The sequence below is a fragment of the Phaethon aethereus genome (genome assembly GCF_964289735.1).
Source record: "Phaethon aethereus genome assembly, chromosome: 4".
NCBI classification, from domain to species: Eukaryota; Metazoa; Chordata; class Aves; order Phaethontiformes; family Phaethontidae; genus Phaethon; species Phaethon aethereus.
In genome coordinates this window covers 44,092,035-44,108,151 of record NC_138578.1, presented here as the reverse complement: position 1 = coordinate 44,108,151, position 16,117 = coordinate 44,092,035, and the positions used below count along the sequence as shown (strand labels likewise).

The 16,117-nt window shown below is 39.7% G+C and overlaps 1 protein-coding gene across 2 annotated transcripts in view; it reads right to left on the bottom strand.

The window, feature by feature from the left end:
• Positions 1-16,117, bottom strand: part of GALNT7 (polypeptide N-acetylgalactosaminyltransferase 7) — a gene marked incomplete at its 5' end in the record, with an annotated part of 71,104 nt that overhangs the window by 1,662 nt on the left and 53,325 nt on the right. The window contains 8 exons of one of the 2 annotated variants that reach the window (XM_081999578.1): positions 1,403-1,531; positions 2,885-2,983; positions 5,164-5,382; positions 6,750-6,872; positions 8,842-8,959; positions 12,297-12,479; positions 14,574-14,653; positions 14,890-15,020. In XM_081999578.1, coding sequence (XP_081855704.1) covers positions 1,403-1,531; positions 2,885-2,983; positions 5,164-5,382; positions 6,750-6,872; positions 8,842-8,959; positions 12,297-12,479; positions 14,574-14,653; positions 14,890-15,020 — 1,082 coding nt within the window. Of the gene's footprint in view, positions 1-1,402; positions 1,532-2,884; positions 2,984-5,163; positions 5,383-6,749; positions 6,873-8,841; positions 8,960-11,958; positions 12,142-12,296; positions 12,480-14,573; positions 14,654-14,889; positions 15,021-16,117 lie in introns of both variants that reach the window. The other variant, XM_081999577.1, reaches the window with a different exon arrangement.

Sequence of the window (16,117 nt, the reverse complement as noted above, 5' to 3'; positions counted from 1 at the left end):
TTGTATAAAAGAAATGCTTCGTGAAGAGCCAAGTAACATGCTGGGACACACTAGAATGGCTGGAGAGTTAGCAAGTGCTATGTATTATTCTAATATTGAAGCAGAAGTTGGCCTGGGTCAAGTCTACATCAGCATAAATAAGGACTTTAAATGCCGAGAAGTTTTCCAAGTGAAAAAGGAGATGTAAATACAAAACACTGCTTATTGATTTTTAAATTTCAGGTTGAAAGAATTTTGTCTGTCTATACGGCACAAGAAAGCTGGGTGAAAATGGCATTAGGGTGCTTTGTATTTCCTAGCTCTATGCAAATATCAGAAAAAGAGGGGTGACTTAAAGGACAACAAACAGATTTCACTGCACTCAGCAATGCCTACAACTTTCAGACAAACACAATGCAGCTAATCAGCTAAAAAATTAATAAATATGCTATATGCTAGATAGACTTCAGAAAAATCAACACAGGCGAGTTTCTTGGACACAGAACCAAGTTATGTGGAGCTATATCCAAGGATAATGTCATCCTCAGACTATTCAGTCTCATTTTTTAAAAGACAAACAGAAATCTAACCTTAGACATTTTTTAAAATAACACTTTCAAAACTAGAATTTATAACAGGACTTACAGATGCAGTGACTAAATAGACTGTAGCAGCCCTCGCATGTATATCAGCCAACATTCCAAGTCTTCATTGAAAATTCATAGATTTTGCAATAGCATCATAATGGCACCACACCCAGAATTCACAACACAGCATGTTATTAGAGAATGGATGATGAACAGGAAAAAGAAATACTGAAGAAGGCAAAGACAACACAAAAATGCAAAGAGTAACGCTATGTTTACCTATTCCCATGTAGGTGTAAAAATATCTTCTGTCTTTAAACAGTGACACTTCAATTCAGACCTTCCAAAATTACATATAATAACCTAATATAATATAATAATCCTAGCTGCTAAATGCACCTCAGCATTTAAGTAATCTTCTCACAGAGCCCATTAGATAAAGAAACTTTCTTTATAGAAAGCATATGAGCAGAGAGGGTGATGGCAGAAAAAGCTTTTAGAAACTGTCACTGGTAGTGGACATCCTCTTTGCTCCTCCGAGACAAGTGCTAACTCCTAACATACCTGCGGCAGCACATGTAGCCTCATGAGATTGTCTTTAAAGATTCTGCTACAGAAGACAGCAACTAGAATTGCTAGCAAAAGTATCTTGCCCCAGAGGAAGTTTTCGCTGCAAGCACGGATTTCCAAGAATACGCAATTAACAATTTGCTCTACTTGGGTCAGTTAACCTTGTCGTAGATCTTGATTTTCAGATATACAAAAAATAATTAAAAAAGGTGCAAAAACCAGGATGCAAATTATACTATCTTTTCTGCTATACATATGTTCCATACCTTGAAGTATTGCCAATCCTTGTATTCATTCTGATTACAGTGTGTAATCATAATTTTGGATCCATCTGGTCCTTTAGTTAAGCACTGATCGTACTGCATGAGTTGATTAGCTTCATTGATTCGGAAAAGCTAACAGAAAACAAAAAAGCCAACTTTTAACAATTGACTCAAAGCAAAGAATATTTTAGAAACGGTGAAAATACAAAAGAAATTGCATCATTAAAAATATTGTCTGGTGTTACGACACCTATCTTTCAGAAGGGCTCTTGACTTTACATGAGGTAACGCACTTCTACTATCCCGACACTCAGTTTCCCGGAGAACTTCCCTGTAGGGTTTAGAAGTCTAGGAAACTTACCTAACAAGACAAAAATGATAAAAATAAAGGGATCCCAGAGTTCTGAAATTGTTTGATTAAAAAGCCTTTGTATGATTTGATGGCCAAACAATCCACGACCTTTCTAAATGTCTGGTAGCAAGTCCTTGGTCCTGGACAGTAATTTCACGAAAAGACAGTAAAACTTTGGCATTTTACCCATGGAGGAAATCAAACTCATGCATCCCGATACAAAAAGATTATCCTAGCTACTTCGTATGAAATAATCGTTACAGGGTTTTTGGGGGTAGCATATACAGTAGATGTAGCTTAGGGACCTTTTTCATTAAATATCAAAATAAAAGAGATACTTCCAAGGGCTACTAAGAGCTAACTCAGCTACAGTTTTTAAAAGCAACATCCTGCATGTGATTTTACAACTGCTGTGACAAAACTTGCCTGGGTCAAATCTACATCAGCATTAAATACGGATTTTAAATGCTGAAAAGTTTTCCAAGTGAAAAAGGAGGTGTAAATACAGAACAGCATGTTTGCGTGGTAGCGTGGGTAGGTTTGTGATGACAGAGGTCAAACACGATAGCAGCTTGGATTGCAACCATCTATTAGTAATTGTGTTCTGCCAATTAATTCGTAAATGAAGCAGAGACAAATTTGTATTGAATTTCTTGTCTCCTGTGGTGAATTTCTTGTCTCCTGTGGTGGGAGATGAGTTCCTGCACAAAAGTGTTTTATACTTCCATAAGAGTAAATAAACTTTGTGAAATAATTGAGACAAAGTAAGGGGGTTGTTTCCTGAGGGGTGAATTATTAAGCAAAGATAAATGATGAATCAGTACCAATGCTAAGAGCTGCAGTTGTTCTAATGCAGCGATACAGCTGCTTTAAAACACAGTCCTTGCTTCCTCATATATCTGTTTCACCGAAGAAGCGATTATGAATTTGCCTTCAATTTTGTACCATTTGTGTTTGAAATGATATTTTTAGATTCCCATATTTTAGCAATGTCAGTAAGTTTATGGAAAATCCCCAACTCCCATCTTTGTAGCTAGCACCTAAGTGACTTTGTGTACAGCCTTAGCAGCAAACCAGCCTGTTATCATCCACAGCAAGCAGTTCTCCCTTAGACTTGCCTCCAAGCTCCTTACCTGATTTCCTCCCATTCTGTGGCATGGCCCAAGCTCAACGAATCCACCATTGGTGTGCCCCATGCTATCGATGCAGTAAGCAGTTTCAAAGCCCCTAATCTGGAAAAGAGGTTTTACACTCTAAGTTAGTCTCAAGGCAAAAATAAGCGTGAAGGAGTTCAGAAAATTCCCACTTAATTTTTCAAACCAGAAACAGGTATCTGCTAGGGAGAGGAGAGACAAACCTACATATGAAATTTAAATACTGATGTTAACCATTCTGGGAGATGGAGCTTCAAGCTGCCCATGCTAATTTGCAGGCTCTTATGTGAGTTAGAGCACACTGATGAAGCTAGGGTTGCAAAGCTCAGCTCCAAATTAATGACACCAAAACATAGGACTTTCAAGTATCTTAATTTATTCAATCTCCTATCAAAGCGTGTTCAGCCTCCCAGGTCTTCATAAATAAAGCAGGAGCTTAGCTAAGTTGCTCTCATCCTGTGGATGAGAGAAACGTGATGCAGAGAAGTTACGCACAGCCATTGTTAACTGCAGCCAAGCACAGCCCACTGACCCGGCTGCTCTGAAGTACCTTCTGCAGCAGCAATTAGACAGGAAAGAGAGATAAAATTGATGAGGGGTAGGCACAGGCATAGTGATAAAGAACAAAAGTACTGTCAGAAAGCACGCCTCAACCGCTGATTAGCCCGTTCCCTTCTCAGAAGGGGCAGCAAACAGCTTTACAAAGACTTTATGACACAAATAACATTCTTTCCAGACTGATTTTCTTTGCCAGAGCCTCCTTCCTCTTTGTGATGGTAGAGGACAGTCTGGAGGACTAAGTTTAGACCTGCCTTCCAGAGCGAGTGTTAGGGAAGATGAACCCCCCGTTTTCATTCCTGACATTTGGAAATGCAAATAGTGTGGTGTTACAAATAGGTGGGCAAAAAATTTTCTCAGAGGTAGGATAACTAGCAGCCAGTGAAGAGGACTGGCTGAGTCGTCAGAGACATCTCTGAACTTCAGACTTTCCTGTTGCTTCACCAGAACCGCCTCCTTTTATCAGGGATGATTTCCTGCAAGGTGGCCATTATTACTGTATTCTCTTCAGATACTTTCACCTCAGCAAATAGTAATATATAACATGCCTTCCTAACCCTTTATGTGAGTTCAAAAGGAGGTCTAAGGCTAATCTAGTAACTGATGACTTGTGCTAGCTTTTAGGTAAGAAATAAAGGTGGCATTGTTCACCTGGTCCCTCAGATACAAGACTTTTTGTACCCCCTTCCACCATGCATATGCTCTGTATCACTAATTCCTTAGAGAAATTAGAGGTGACAGTATCTTGGCCATAGGAAACAGGATAAATCTGTACTTTCTAATGCTCTCTTGAAGTTACAAAAACAGGTCCATCATATCTTGGGAAAGAAGGTTGTTAAATTTGGTGGGACACCAGGACTTCTCCTCTGCTAGTGAGATGATTTTCTGATTTTTGCCTCCACAATCTGCAAAAGTGAAATTAATAGGAGAGGCAGGACAAGGCTAGAACCAACTGAAAAGGGCAAAATAATAAATAAATTTGAAAGCAGGCAGGAGACCTGCAGTAAGAGTTCCTCGAGCTGTGGGCTTAATGCCAGAACGAAATGGGAAGTGTTCAGTGAGGTGTCCTGCACGTGCCTGGTGACATGCTGTCTCTCTCAGTCAACCATGCAAAAATGCCAAATTTGTAACCACATTCTTAACTTAGCTAAGTCATACTCATATACACCAATGCTAGAAATGACTATTAAGGACTCTTATCAAATTATTACATACAGATAAGGGATTTACTGAGGCTGTAACTGTATGAATACATCCCAGGCTAGTAAACATAGGCAGAATGTACTCCACCTGGATTTCATTATCTATTCGCTACGCCTTCACAGAAGAAGATTTTCACCTATTAATCTCTGTCAATACTCCTATGCACACAGGTTTCATATTTTTTCTTTAAAAAACCCCCTAAATTCCAATTATGGAAAAAAGAGCTTTAGACATAACTGAAGACAGGGCCAGAGATAAAATAATCCTTCAAGGAACTATGGAGCCAATTAAAAAAATCGCACATCTTAAAGTATACAACAATATTTTTCCTAGCATTATATCTCCATAGCTCTCTGGCTAGTATCATATATCTTAGTATAGCAGTAATCAAGGAGCCTGTTCTCAGATTGCTGTCAAGTAACAATTGCTTCCTTTTGCACTCCCAATTTTAAAAAAAAAAGCTCCTAAAATAAATACAGGTTATGTGCTTTACTTACCTCTCCCCAGTCCACATTTTTAGGTGGTAAGGGATAATACGAAGTTATATCATATGCTATTTCTTCCATAAACCACTTAAAACTTTTGCAGTTGTGATCTTCACGGAATTTTTTCAGCTCAGATATATCTCCGTAGGGTAACGCTTTTGTCTCTGGCCGACTGGCATAAAAGTAATCTTTGTATTCGTCCCACCACACTTCTACAACTCTGACATAGTTCTGTGAAGAACAAGGACACTGCGGCTACCTCAAAGCACACACAACAGGTCAGAGGCAACTGTATGTTAAATCCAGAAATTACAAGGATTTCTCCTCTTAAGAAGTGGCAGCATGAAATTATTATATAGCACTAACAATTTGTCACCTTCAGCAGCTTATACAAGACACATGCATATTATTTTCAAATGACAGTTTAGGATTGAAGCCAGCAAAATAAACTGGCTTGCTTAATGAGAGCATGAAGTCTTTTTCTAAGTTTAGAGAAAGTTTATTTGAAAATAAAGACTCTTCAGTTATGGGTGCAATAAAGTGTTGCAATGATTTGCTGTGTACCAAAACTGCAATTTAGAGTTTGTATTCACCTTCTACAGTTTTAATACAGAGAATGATATGCATTAGTCCACTAAGGGTGAAAAAATTAAGTCTTAAATGGGTCAGCTATGACACACCAAGGAGATTTTATCTTCTTAAGTAGTTTATTGCTTCTTGGAGAAGGGGAAAAAATGGATAGCTCGCCTGGTGAACAAGCCTCTCCCTCACATCTTTCTTCTCAGTCTTTTTGATGGCTTTTAGCTCTATATTACCTGTACGTGTTCTAAGTGCACACCTCGCTTTGTACAGTTCTTCTAGTGTTAATGACCTGGTGTTAAAACAGTCTTAATAGATCTGACTAAAGGCACAAACTATTGTGAGTTTTACTTTAATCCACATTGAGCATAAATTGAACCAAGCTATAAAAAAAAGCACATTTATTATGAGGATAGGAGAGTGCCCGAAGAGGGCTATTCCTGCATCCGTTGCCTTGAACAGAGAAGCAACTCAATATTTAAGAACACTCAGCAGTGTTTTGTTGTATTCAGTAAGCAGACGAGCAGAGTCATGCAAGGTGTTTAGATATGCAGTAAATATTTTTGATCAGCTTTTCAGAAAAGTGAAATGGTTTTCCTAATTTCAGACAAGGCAAACAAACATCTCGCCTGCCCTAAGTAATATCATTTGCTATCCTGCCTCCCATTGCTCTGTCTCTCCTCCCAACTATGCCCATTTCCCCCTACCCTCCCTTGTACTGGTCCTGGTGCTTGTTTGATCAAAATGTTAATCAATTCACATTACTAATAGAAGACTTTTTTTTTTTTGGTACCAGTTTAGTTTTCTACCATTAAGCGAGGCTGGGGCATTCCCTTTTCAACAGAACCAACTGCTAGCTTGGCCCTCCCTCCCATGGGGATTACCATCTTAGCTTTAGACATTAAATAGCTTTGGATGAAGTGCTCTCTAAATTGCTACTGATAATTTAAATAGATTTATCTAAAACTGTTGCTATCCAAACTCAAAAACCAGCTTTCAAGGCTGCAGCAAAACAGTACCTTTAATGTAGGAGAAGACCCAACGTAAACAGGGGGTGGATTTCCTTGCCAACCCTGGAGACGATAGATGTGTCCAACACGAGAACAGGGAACAAATAACAGTTTTCCCCCACACTGCCAGATCTACAAGTTAAAGAAAAGGTGGATATATTAATATATATGCACAGGAATTTAAGACAGACAAATAGATAATAAATTATAGAAGAAATGTCAATAACTTTTCTTACTCTACCAACTGTTTGATATATTTATTTGATATGTATGTACTATACCAACGATTTGATATATATTTTACGTATTTTTGCTTCAGATGTAAGTATAAACATAACAGATCTCTGAAATGAAAGGCTGTATTGAGTACATCTTAGACTCAGCTATGAAGTTACTCAACTCAATTATTTTTGAAAAAATCTTTTAAAAAAGTTTGCCATCTCATTCTATTGCTATTTTAAAACATTAATGAACGAGTGCACAAAATCTGGAACTGGGTAATTTTTATTACGACAGAATGAATAATATTTTGATCTTATTCAAGCAATTCCCATACCATCACTAAGATGGGTTTTGGTTAGATGCCCATCACATTTAAGTTTTTCTTAATAAAGGCTAGTAGGTGATAAGGATGTCTTTGGTAACCCATTGTTCCAAGTACAAACAGATTTTTTTTAACTATAGTAACTGAAATTAAAAAATAGGTAAACCATATTACCATTCTGAAATTCCCTCCCTCCCACATGTCCTTGGATAATCCACTTAGGGGGAAAAGAAAACATACCTAAATCTGAATTTAGTTGCTCATAGTTTTGACAAGTTTGAAATGTAGCATCAAATCCAAATTCAAGCTAACTTTGGGGATGTTCCATATTAGTCTGAATTCCAGATTAAAAATATGACTTAACAGTATTAGGAAAGATGGGCAGAATAGTTTACTTCCTTCATTGGACCATCATATTAATTGTCTTAAGTTTCACCACAAAAACCCCTCAGATATGCAAGGCCATTATATTTGCTATCTAGAAGTCAGCATGCAAGATGGGTAAGTGTTACTTAGTTTTTCTGAAGATTGGTTGTGATCCACATGAAACCAATTTGGAGGTCTCTACATAATCAGCACTTCAATTACAAAACTACTGTATGTAATTTCAATCATGACTTAACTCTAAGCAAGATAGAGAATTAGAAGGATAAAGACCCTGTAACATCCTCAGTAACTACCTTTTACATATGGATTTGCAGCTGAGCAAGTGCACTCAAAGCTTTCCTCAAAATCACGAAGAGCAGAAGTAGCTAGGGGAGCTCTGAATGCACTTTCAGTAAAATTCAGCTACGAATTCACAGATCGCTGCAGAGGGTATTAGAAGTCTCCACTTTTGTTTGTTAATTGGGACAGATTCCTGCTGTCTGCCACTTGTGTCATTATGCATACTGAAGCTGCAAGAAGCTAATGATCATCATCTTATGTTTCCTGCTAACTGAAGAGCATGCATATGCCTAGGAGTGAAAATAAAATCTTCTGCAGTGATTATGAATTATGCAGTTAGCATTTCAATTATGAAGACTTCTCTCGTAAAGAAGTTCTTGAAATTTTGAAAAGTATATGAGATCATTTTTCACCCATAAAAATGGTAGGGAGGAGGAAAGCAGGGCAGATTACTTTTTGTTGCATCGTTGTATACTTTACAGGCATCTATGCATAAACGGAGTGCTACTCGTTTTCTATAATCACTTTCATTAGGAACGACATTCTTCTGTACTCACCATGAGACCACAGCTTCCCCTCATCAAATCTGCCAGTCTGGTTTCAGATTAGATATTCAGAGGTGTGTGCAATCCCAAATCGTTAACAAAATCTAGATTATTCAGCATTCGCGCCTCGGCACGAGGTCACCTCTCTGACAGTTCTGCCCCAAAGCTCACAAGGATCCTCTGAGGACACACATCTCTGCCATGACATCTCCTCGCAACAAAACCTACCGGGCTTCACGAGACAGAGGGGGTGCAAATCAGGGGTAGGTCTGTCTAAACTCCAAACAGAAGTTTTTACAGAAAAAATATATACTAAACTGAATCACTTTTCAATTTTTGGTGTTACCTTGTAAGAAATTTCAAAGTTTTCACCACCCCAAATTTGAAGACCTGGATCATAGAGACCCAGTTCAAAGAAGAAATCACGTTCAATGGCAAACAATCCACCAGCCATCGCAGGGGACCTGAAAGAGGAAGACAATATAACTTCTTCTGCCAAAGGGACATGCTAACACTTGGGGAAAGCATTAATTAAGAAAGCACTTAACTGCTTACATATAATAAAGATTAGATAGATGGCAACACACTGAAAAATCATAAAGCTTTGTCATCAGCTTCCAGCGATTTTCTGAAATGACATCCGTATAATTTCTAGTGAAGTCACAAATTTTATTATGGGGTTGATTTTTTTTTTTAATTATACAAAATTTTGGTTGGAATTGCCCGTTCAGCCAGCCAGCGTGCTTCTACTAAAATAAAAAAGGTATGAATCAGTGTGGCAAGACACTTCTCTCCTGAAAGTTATTCAAGTTCCTGAGATAACAGACTTGAAACTTACGCTCTGAGGAGCTGCCACATTGAAACTTGTATTACATTAGTAACACAGTTTTTCCGGCTAAACGATACCCTTCTATCTTCTCCCTCAGGGTCTTTTTCTACCGCTGCCGTATGAGACACTTTTCATTATCCTCAGTGAAATTTTTCAGAGGGCCTGAACGTTTCCATTTTGGTTTAGTTTTGTTGTTGTTGTTTTTTTTTTAATGGCTTTGTAAATCCCTCCATGTATGCCAAGGTTCAATTAGCAAGTTTTAATGTGTCAAAAAGATGTTGCGGTTTGGATTAGAGCAATTTTGCAGAATGGCTCTAACCAAAATTCTTTGGTTGCTTGCTCACACTGAAATAGAGAGCAGAATATGTTAGTCCATTGCCAGTGCACATACCAAGCAGTTTTCACCTGAGGATCAATAAATATGTAAAAACCCTAACGGATAAAAGCTGGAGTCCCCACTAAGTTGGGGGGGGGGAAAAAAAAAAAAAGCTGGTAAGGAAAAAGCAAATTCTTTCTGACTTCAGATGATCTACACCACTGAAAGGAGGAGGATACAAGAGTCCAGATCGCTCTGGCGAGCCAAGTAAAGCACAAGTGAAATATTCTTTCATGACGAAATTACTGAGAGATGTGTCATTTCTAGCACCATTCAGCCTCTTCGTTCCATTAGATTTTTAACTCAGCGGTGTTCCTTTTAACACCAGTGATTACGTATTTCCCTTCCGCACATCAATGTCTGGAGGAGAAGTGCTTCAGGAGAAGTAACCCGCGGGGTTAGCATATACACCCTCCGCGCAGCCAGGGCAGGGCAGAACAAAACCAGGGCTGCTGGGTCTATCAGCTGAGTTAAGTAGGATGGTTTTCAGCTCAAATCACCCGACCAGATGCCAGAGTTATTCCTAAACGTCCCCTTCTACTTGCCCGCTTACTGCCTCTTCCTCCAGCACCGCTGCGGCATCGCGGGGGCGCGAAGGGTAGGACGCCCGCGAGCCCTCGGCGCGGAGGAGCGCGCCGCGCGGCACAGCCCCGGGGCTTTCCCGCGCGCTTGGCTTTCCTCAGCACCGCAACGGCTTGGCAAGCGTAGCGGCCTCAGACACTGAAGTTTCGGTCTCGGCCTCCGTCAGGTGTGTTAAAGAACACAGTAAAATCCGCATAAGCTCAGTGGTTTATTTTATAGGACGTGAAGAGGTAAGCATAATATTTCTGAAAGGATTCAGTCCTGGGGCAATTCTCACATTACAAAAAGCTTTCTTCTGCGCTTTAAGCTGTTGAGGCGTTTTGTTTTGGTTTGGTTTCTTTTTAAACTAGGCAGCCCTGGCTATGGTTTCTGCAAGGCTTTTACTCAGTCTTACTTGCCTTGATATTGCTGCAACAAAATGCATATATCCCGGACATAAACAGACGCAGGGAATGCCTCCTTTTAGAAGCAGCATTGTAACTCTGAAAGTATGATTAAAAATAAAGTCATCTTTTAAACCGTTCTGAGAACATGTGTTCTCTGTTTCTGGGAACAGTTTAAAGGATTTTAAGACCTGTTTGGATGGTAAACACAGAACACAAGAGCAATGTTTGAAATAGTTTATCCCCCTCTAAGCGAATATTAAAGTTCCAATGCGGACAAAATGGTATTATTTATACTGCATACAAAACAGATCAAAGCTTCATAACTTCCTTGCATGTGTTGCCATTTTAGCAGAGAACAATCATGGGTGAGGATAGGGAATTACCAACATCAGCTCTTACAATGTTTAAATCGTATATACAAGCAATAGAAGACATTAGATTCTGAAGATGTGAGGATTGCTTTCAAATGTAGTAACACGATTAGTTAAGTGTGAAGGGGAAAGTAATAAAAACCAGCAGAACCACAGTCTCCCAGCCTTGAGAAGCCATCCAGAAACCCTAGTTTCTAAGCTAGGGTTTCTAGCCAGTTTCTGTTTGCTGGGAAGAAAACACCCCCCCTTACAAAGCGAAAGGAAAGGTGGGATTTCTGTGAAAGTTATTGGAGTTTTCCCAGAAAATAAAGTTTGTGTATTTTTTTTTAATGTTATATATATTAAATGAAAATCCCCACACATACCGAGACCTTAGAAAAGATCTAGCCAAGATTCTTAAATAGTATTCTTCTTTGTCAGATGTGATCTATTATGAAGCAAGTGGGAGAAATATGACAAAACGGATTTTTTTTGATGCACATGCATAATCCATGAGCTGTATGCATGCATCGAGCCGTGACAGCAGGCTACAGACTTTATGCATTACCAGCTATTATAAATACTCACAGCATGCTCGTTATTTCAAACCAAATGGTTAAATAAGCACTGTTGTTTCCAGCACTACTTTTTAAAAGTATCGTAGCTAAATAAAGTTTTCCCTAGAAACAAAGTCATACAGTATTGTATTTTGCCAAACAAAACCCTGTATTTCTAATGTGCACCCTATTAACCACACAAGAGCAGGAATGGAGAGGCAACACAAGGTAGCAAAGGTATTTCAAGCAAATAGGTCTGATCAAACAAAGCAGTTTGGCGTGGTTAGAAATACAAAGATTTTCAGGCCAGAAGTACATGCAAGTTTTAGTGGATCAATATCGACTTCAGAAAAAAAGAAACGGGTAAGTGATTTAGTGATTACCGATACGGTTCAGTTTTTGTCTTTCTGCCTTCCTTCTCTCGCTTGGTCAAGGGAACCCTCTTCCATAGCATACTCCAATCCCATGCTCCTCTAGCAAACCCATCTTCGTCACCACCCCCTTGCGGCACAATCTTATAAGTGTTGCCATCTATGACATCTATAAGCGGCACAGTGCATGTGGTTCTGCAGGGTGGCGGATGGTGGCAGGGAAGATGCGGTTATGTGCAAGGACCCGCGTGCACCGGCCGTAGTTCATGGGAAAAGAGTGGGGAGGGAAAAACGAAAGGGTTTAGACAATTATTCATTACAATTCACAGTATGTAAACAGCTCTCTTTACCGATAAGGCTCAGTTTTATGTTTTCGTTTGGACTTTTCCTTGTGGCTTAACGGAATTCGTTTCCATAGTAAGCTCCAGTCCCAGGCCCCTCTGGCAAAGCCATCTTCATCCCCACCTTGTTGTGGCTCAATGGAATAATCATTCCCATCTATGTAATCTATTAGAGGTACAGTACATGTAGTTCTGAAACATTTGTAGAAGGGAAAGAAAGAGCAAAATACAATTTCAGAAGAGTAATCTGACTAATCTGAAATCTAAACCATTAGTCATTAATCTTACAGAGCAGTTTATATGAAAAGTCACTTGTAAACATTAAAAAATGAAGACTCCTTAGAAGAAAAAAAGAGATAGTCCTTTCTTTATGCTGTTTTAACAGGTTCTAAAAGCAGAAAAGTTCCATCTGAAATACTAATGTATCAATTCATTTACCGATACTTCTTCCTTTATGTGTATTTCTTGACATCGGTCTTCTAATAAAGCACTGCTGGGGGCAACAGAGGAGCCTTTAAGAGGGTAGGGTTCTCACAGTATTATTATTTCCCATAATTTCTATTCATATCAGATCTTGGCTGTCAACACGTATGATAAAGTCTTAGCTTTTACTAGTGTAAACATGGAACGTCGCTATTCTGTCCCATTCAACTGCCCTGCAAATCCAACATCTCAGTTTAAAAAAACATTACTGGTGCTCCTAGAACCAGTCTTCAGTAGAATTTTTCCTCTTTGATTTGCAATACGCTCCTCATTGTGATCTACCATGTAGAATATCCATCAAGGAAAAGACATTATCTTGTTATTATCCCCAAATTTTCCAAATGAGTTTCATGGTGATGGAGCACTTCCATCTTTTTAAGCCAAATCCTGTAAGATAAAATAGAATCATAGAATCGTTTGGGTTGGAAGGAACCTATAAAGGTCACCTAGTCCAACTCCCCTGCAATGAGCAGGGATACCTTCAACTAGATCAGGTTGCTCAGTGCCCCATCCAACCTGACCTTGAATGTTTCCAGGGATGGGGCATCTACCACTTCTCTGGGGCAACCTGGGCCAGCGTTTTATCACTCTCATTGGGAAAAATTTCTTCCTTGTATCTAGCCTGGGACAGAAAAACAAGTGTGTGTGTGTGTAAGAAACACTAATGCTGTGCTCTTCTTTGAGGCAGAAGCAGCAGCAGCAAGCTGCACCCAGGGGACCAGGGCTTGGAAGAAGGCTGCTGAGTGCAGCCGCCTGGCATCATGCGCCTCGGCACCTCTGGTCCTCCCGTAACCCCCGTCTCAGCGCGTGGTGCTGGGGGACGCCGCGAAAGCTGCCTGTTCTCACCTGCCTTTCTTGTGTAAAAAGAGTAACTCAATGGAAGCACACAAGCATTTTCACCTTCTCTCTAGTACCCTGGCCTCAAATATAGTCTTGAAGCTGAGTTACAGCCTTTAAAACACACAAAAAACCCTCTTCAAGAAAGTTCTGGTAGTAAGACAGGTTAACAAATAGTTTTTAGGATTAAGCAGTTATTTTATGGGATTAAAGAGTTTAAACAAGCACATGGTTTCCTAAACACACATACCCCCCCGACCACACAAGCTAAGAGCGCGGTAGCACACAGCAACAACGGCATTTCAACAGCTGGAAGAAATGAAGCCCCTGGGGATCTCCCTCTTCTGTCACCTCTCGGAGATCCCACGCACACAGCGCAGGCACTTCCACCACCGACTCCAAGCAAGCCTCCGGGCTCGCGGCAGGGACAGGCTCAAGCCCTGGCCCCGGTTCGCTAGAGGCAGCGCTCCAAAGTGCATCAGAGGAAAAAAAGTAAGACCATATTGCAAGACCAAAGATGAGAAAGTTATAAAACTCTTTGAGATCACAGGGGCTTTAAATCCCTCTTAAATCAAAACACTTACTGCTACTTTTCCTCTACCAAAAATCACTTACTGTTCAGATATTTTGTTTAATCAGGCTCTTTATTCAGCTAAAAGGAACATTTTTATAAGACTCCCTCAGACTGCTGCAAAAGTCAAGAGTTGTCTTATATTTAATCTATACTAAGCAAAATTTTCAGCATGCCTATTGAAATAAACTATCCAGAGATTTATTTGCCTGACTATTTTCCTTCCTCCTTACATAGCTTTTATGCTGGGAGATAATAAAATCACCATAGAGCAAATATTGATATAGTTTGATATAGATATAAAACATATTAACTATAGTTTGAGGAGTGAAAATTCTAACGGTGACTTTTTCTTCCTAAGAGGCCAGACACTGCCAATAACAGGAGAACATTACCTGTCGTTAGATATAGGAGCTATAAGTGGCGCATACCAGTTAATTCCCACCTCACAATGAGCATCAAGGTAAACCAAAACCTTCAAAAGAAAAAAAAAAAGTAATTTCCATTTCTGTATAGGAGATCACAATGATTTAATTAAACTTGTTTACATTGACATAATTTTGTATTATAAACAAAAAAAAGGAAGCTTAAACAAGTAAATTAATCTCTTTTAAAAACAATATTCTACATGTCTATTTGAACACAGAACCACCACCACCTCTCCCCCCCAAAATAAAAAAAAGACAGACTTGTGTGTGAATGGGCTCCTACCTGTCCAAGTTTAGCCTTCTGGGCTCCAATGCTCCTAGCTTGGATTAAACCTTCTCTCCTCTCATTTCGAAATACCTTTACAAGGCCGTTCCACTGCTTAATATACTCATCCAGCCTCTCTTTTAAGTGTGCTATCAAATCAAAAGGAAAAAACAAAATTGGTGAGGTTAATAATAAACAGTTTTGTACTCTTAATACAACCCAAATCCAACTCTACTTAAAGGTATCTGGACGTTTAGGATTAAGAGAATCTTTAATTCAACTGCTCGTACTACTACCCACCAACACTAGACACAAGAGATCAAGGCTTGGAGGTCTCCAACTTCACGGCACAGGTTTGCCTCTGGCACAGCTGAAGAAAAAGCAGCTGAAGTGGTTGGCCACATCACAGGGAGGCTGGGTGGACAAGTCCCTGTCACTTCAATATATCACACGGTGGCTTTCAGGTTTCGCCTGTATTGCATACAGGCAGAGAAGTTTCTACACTCGGCACATAGTCTTTCCTCATCAGATAATGCCACATGTACAGTTGACACCACTTTTCAGTTAAATGTTTCTCTTCACTCACTTTCTGCCTCACAAAATTTTCTGTCAGTCTATTAAATCTGGAAGCCTGAGACAGAAACCTCACCATACTCATCCTATTGCCCTCCCTCATCTAGACCTGTTCCCTCTTGGGGCTGGGGTGGTCTTACACCGATCTTCTAATGAAATTAATAATAATTGGAGGGCCAGAATTGCAGTGAACGAGCTGTGGCTTGTCATACTGATGAGACAGGAAACTTTTAGCCAAAGGGACTTGGTCAGAAAAAGGATGAGTAACCGCAGAGAATCAAGATGGGCTACGCTTAAATGGTTACAGATTTGTATTTGCACATTGGTCTTTGCCAAACTAATCTGGAAACCACATTCCTACCACACAGTTTGAAAAAAGAATCTTAGTGTTGTGCAATATTTTTGCACAGATGATTCTGTTGAGAAAACTCACAAAGGCAGAAGGGCTGGCAGTCAGGCGCTTGCTGTTTTGAGGCTATGCTGATTTAACTACTGGTGTTCATTTAAAATCTATTTTTGTACTGAAAGGCTGGAAAGAATTGCCTACAGCTTCAGTTTCTCTCCGTCGGGAACCAAAACAAGCCACCTAAGCTACAGCCAAGGCATCCACGCACTGGTCTGCCCCGGCTCTGAGGGGCTGCTGGATGCCATGCCTGCGCTGATCTAAGAGGAG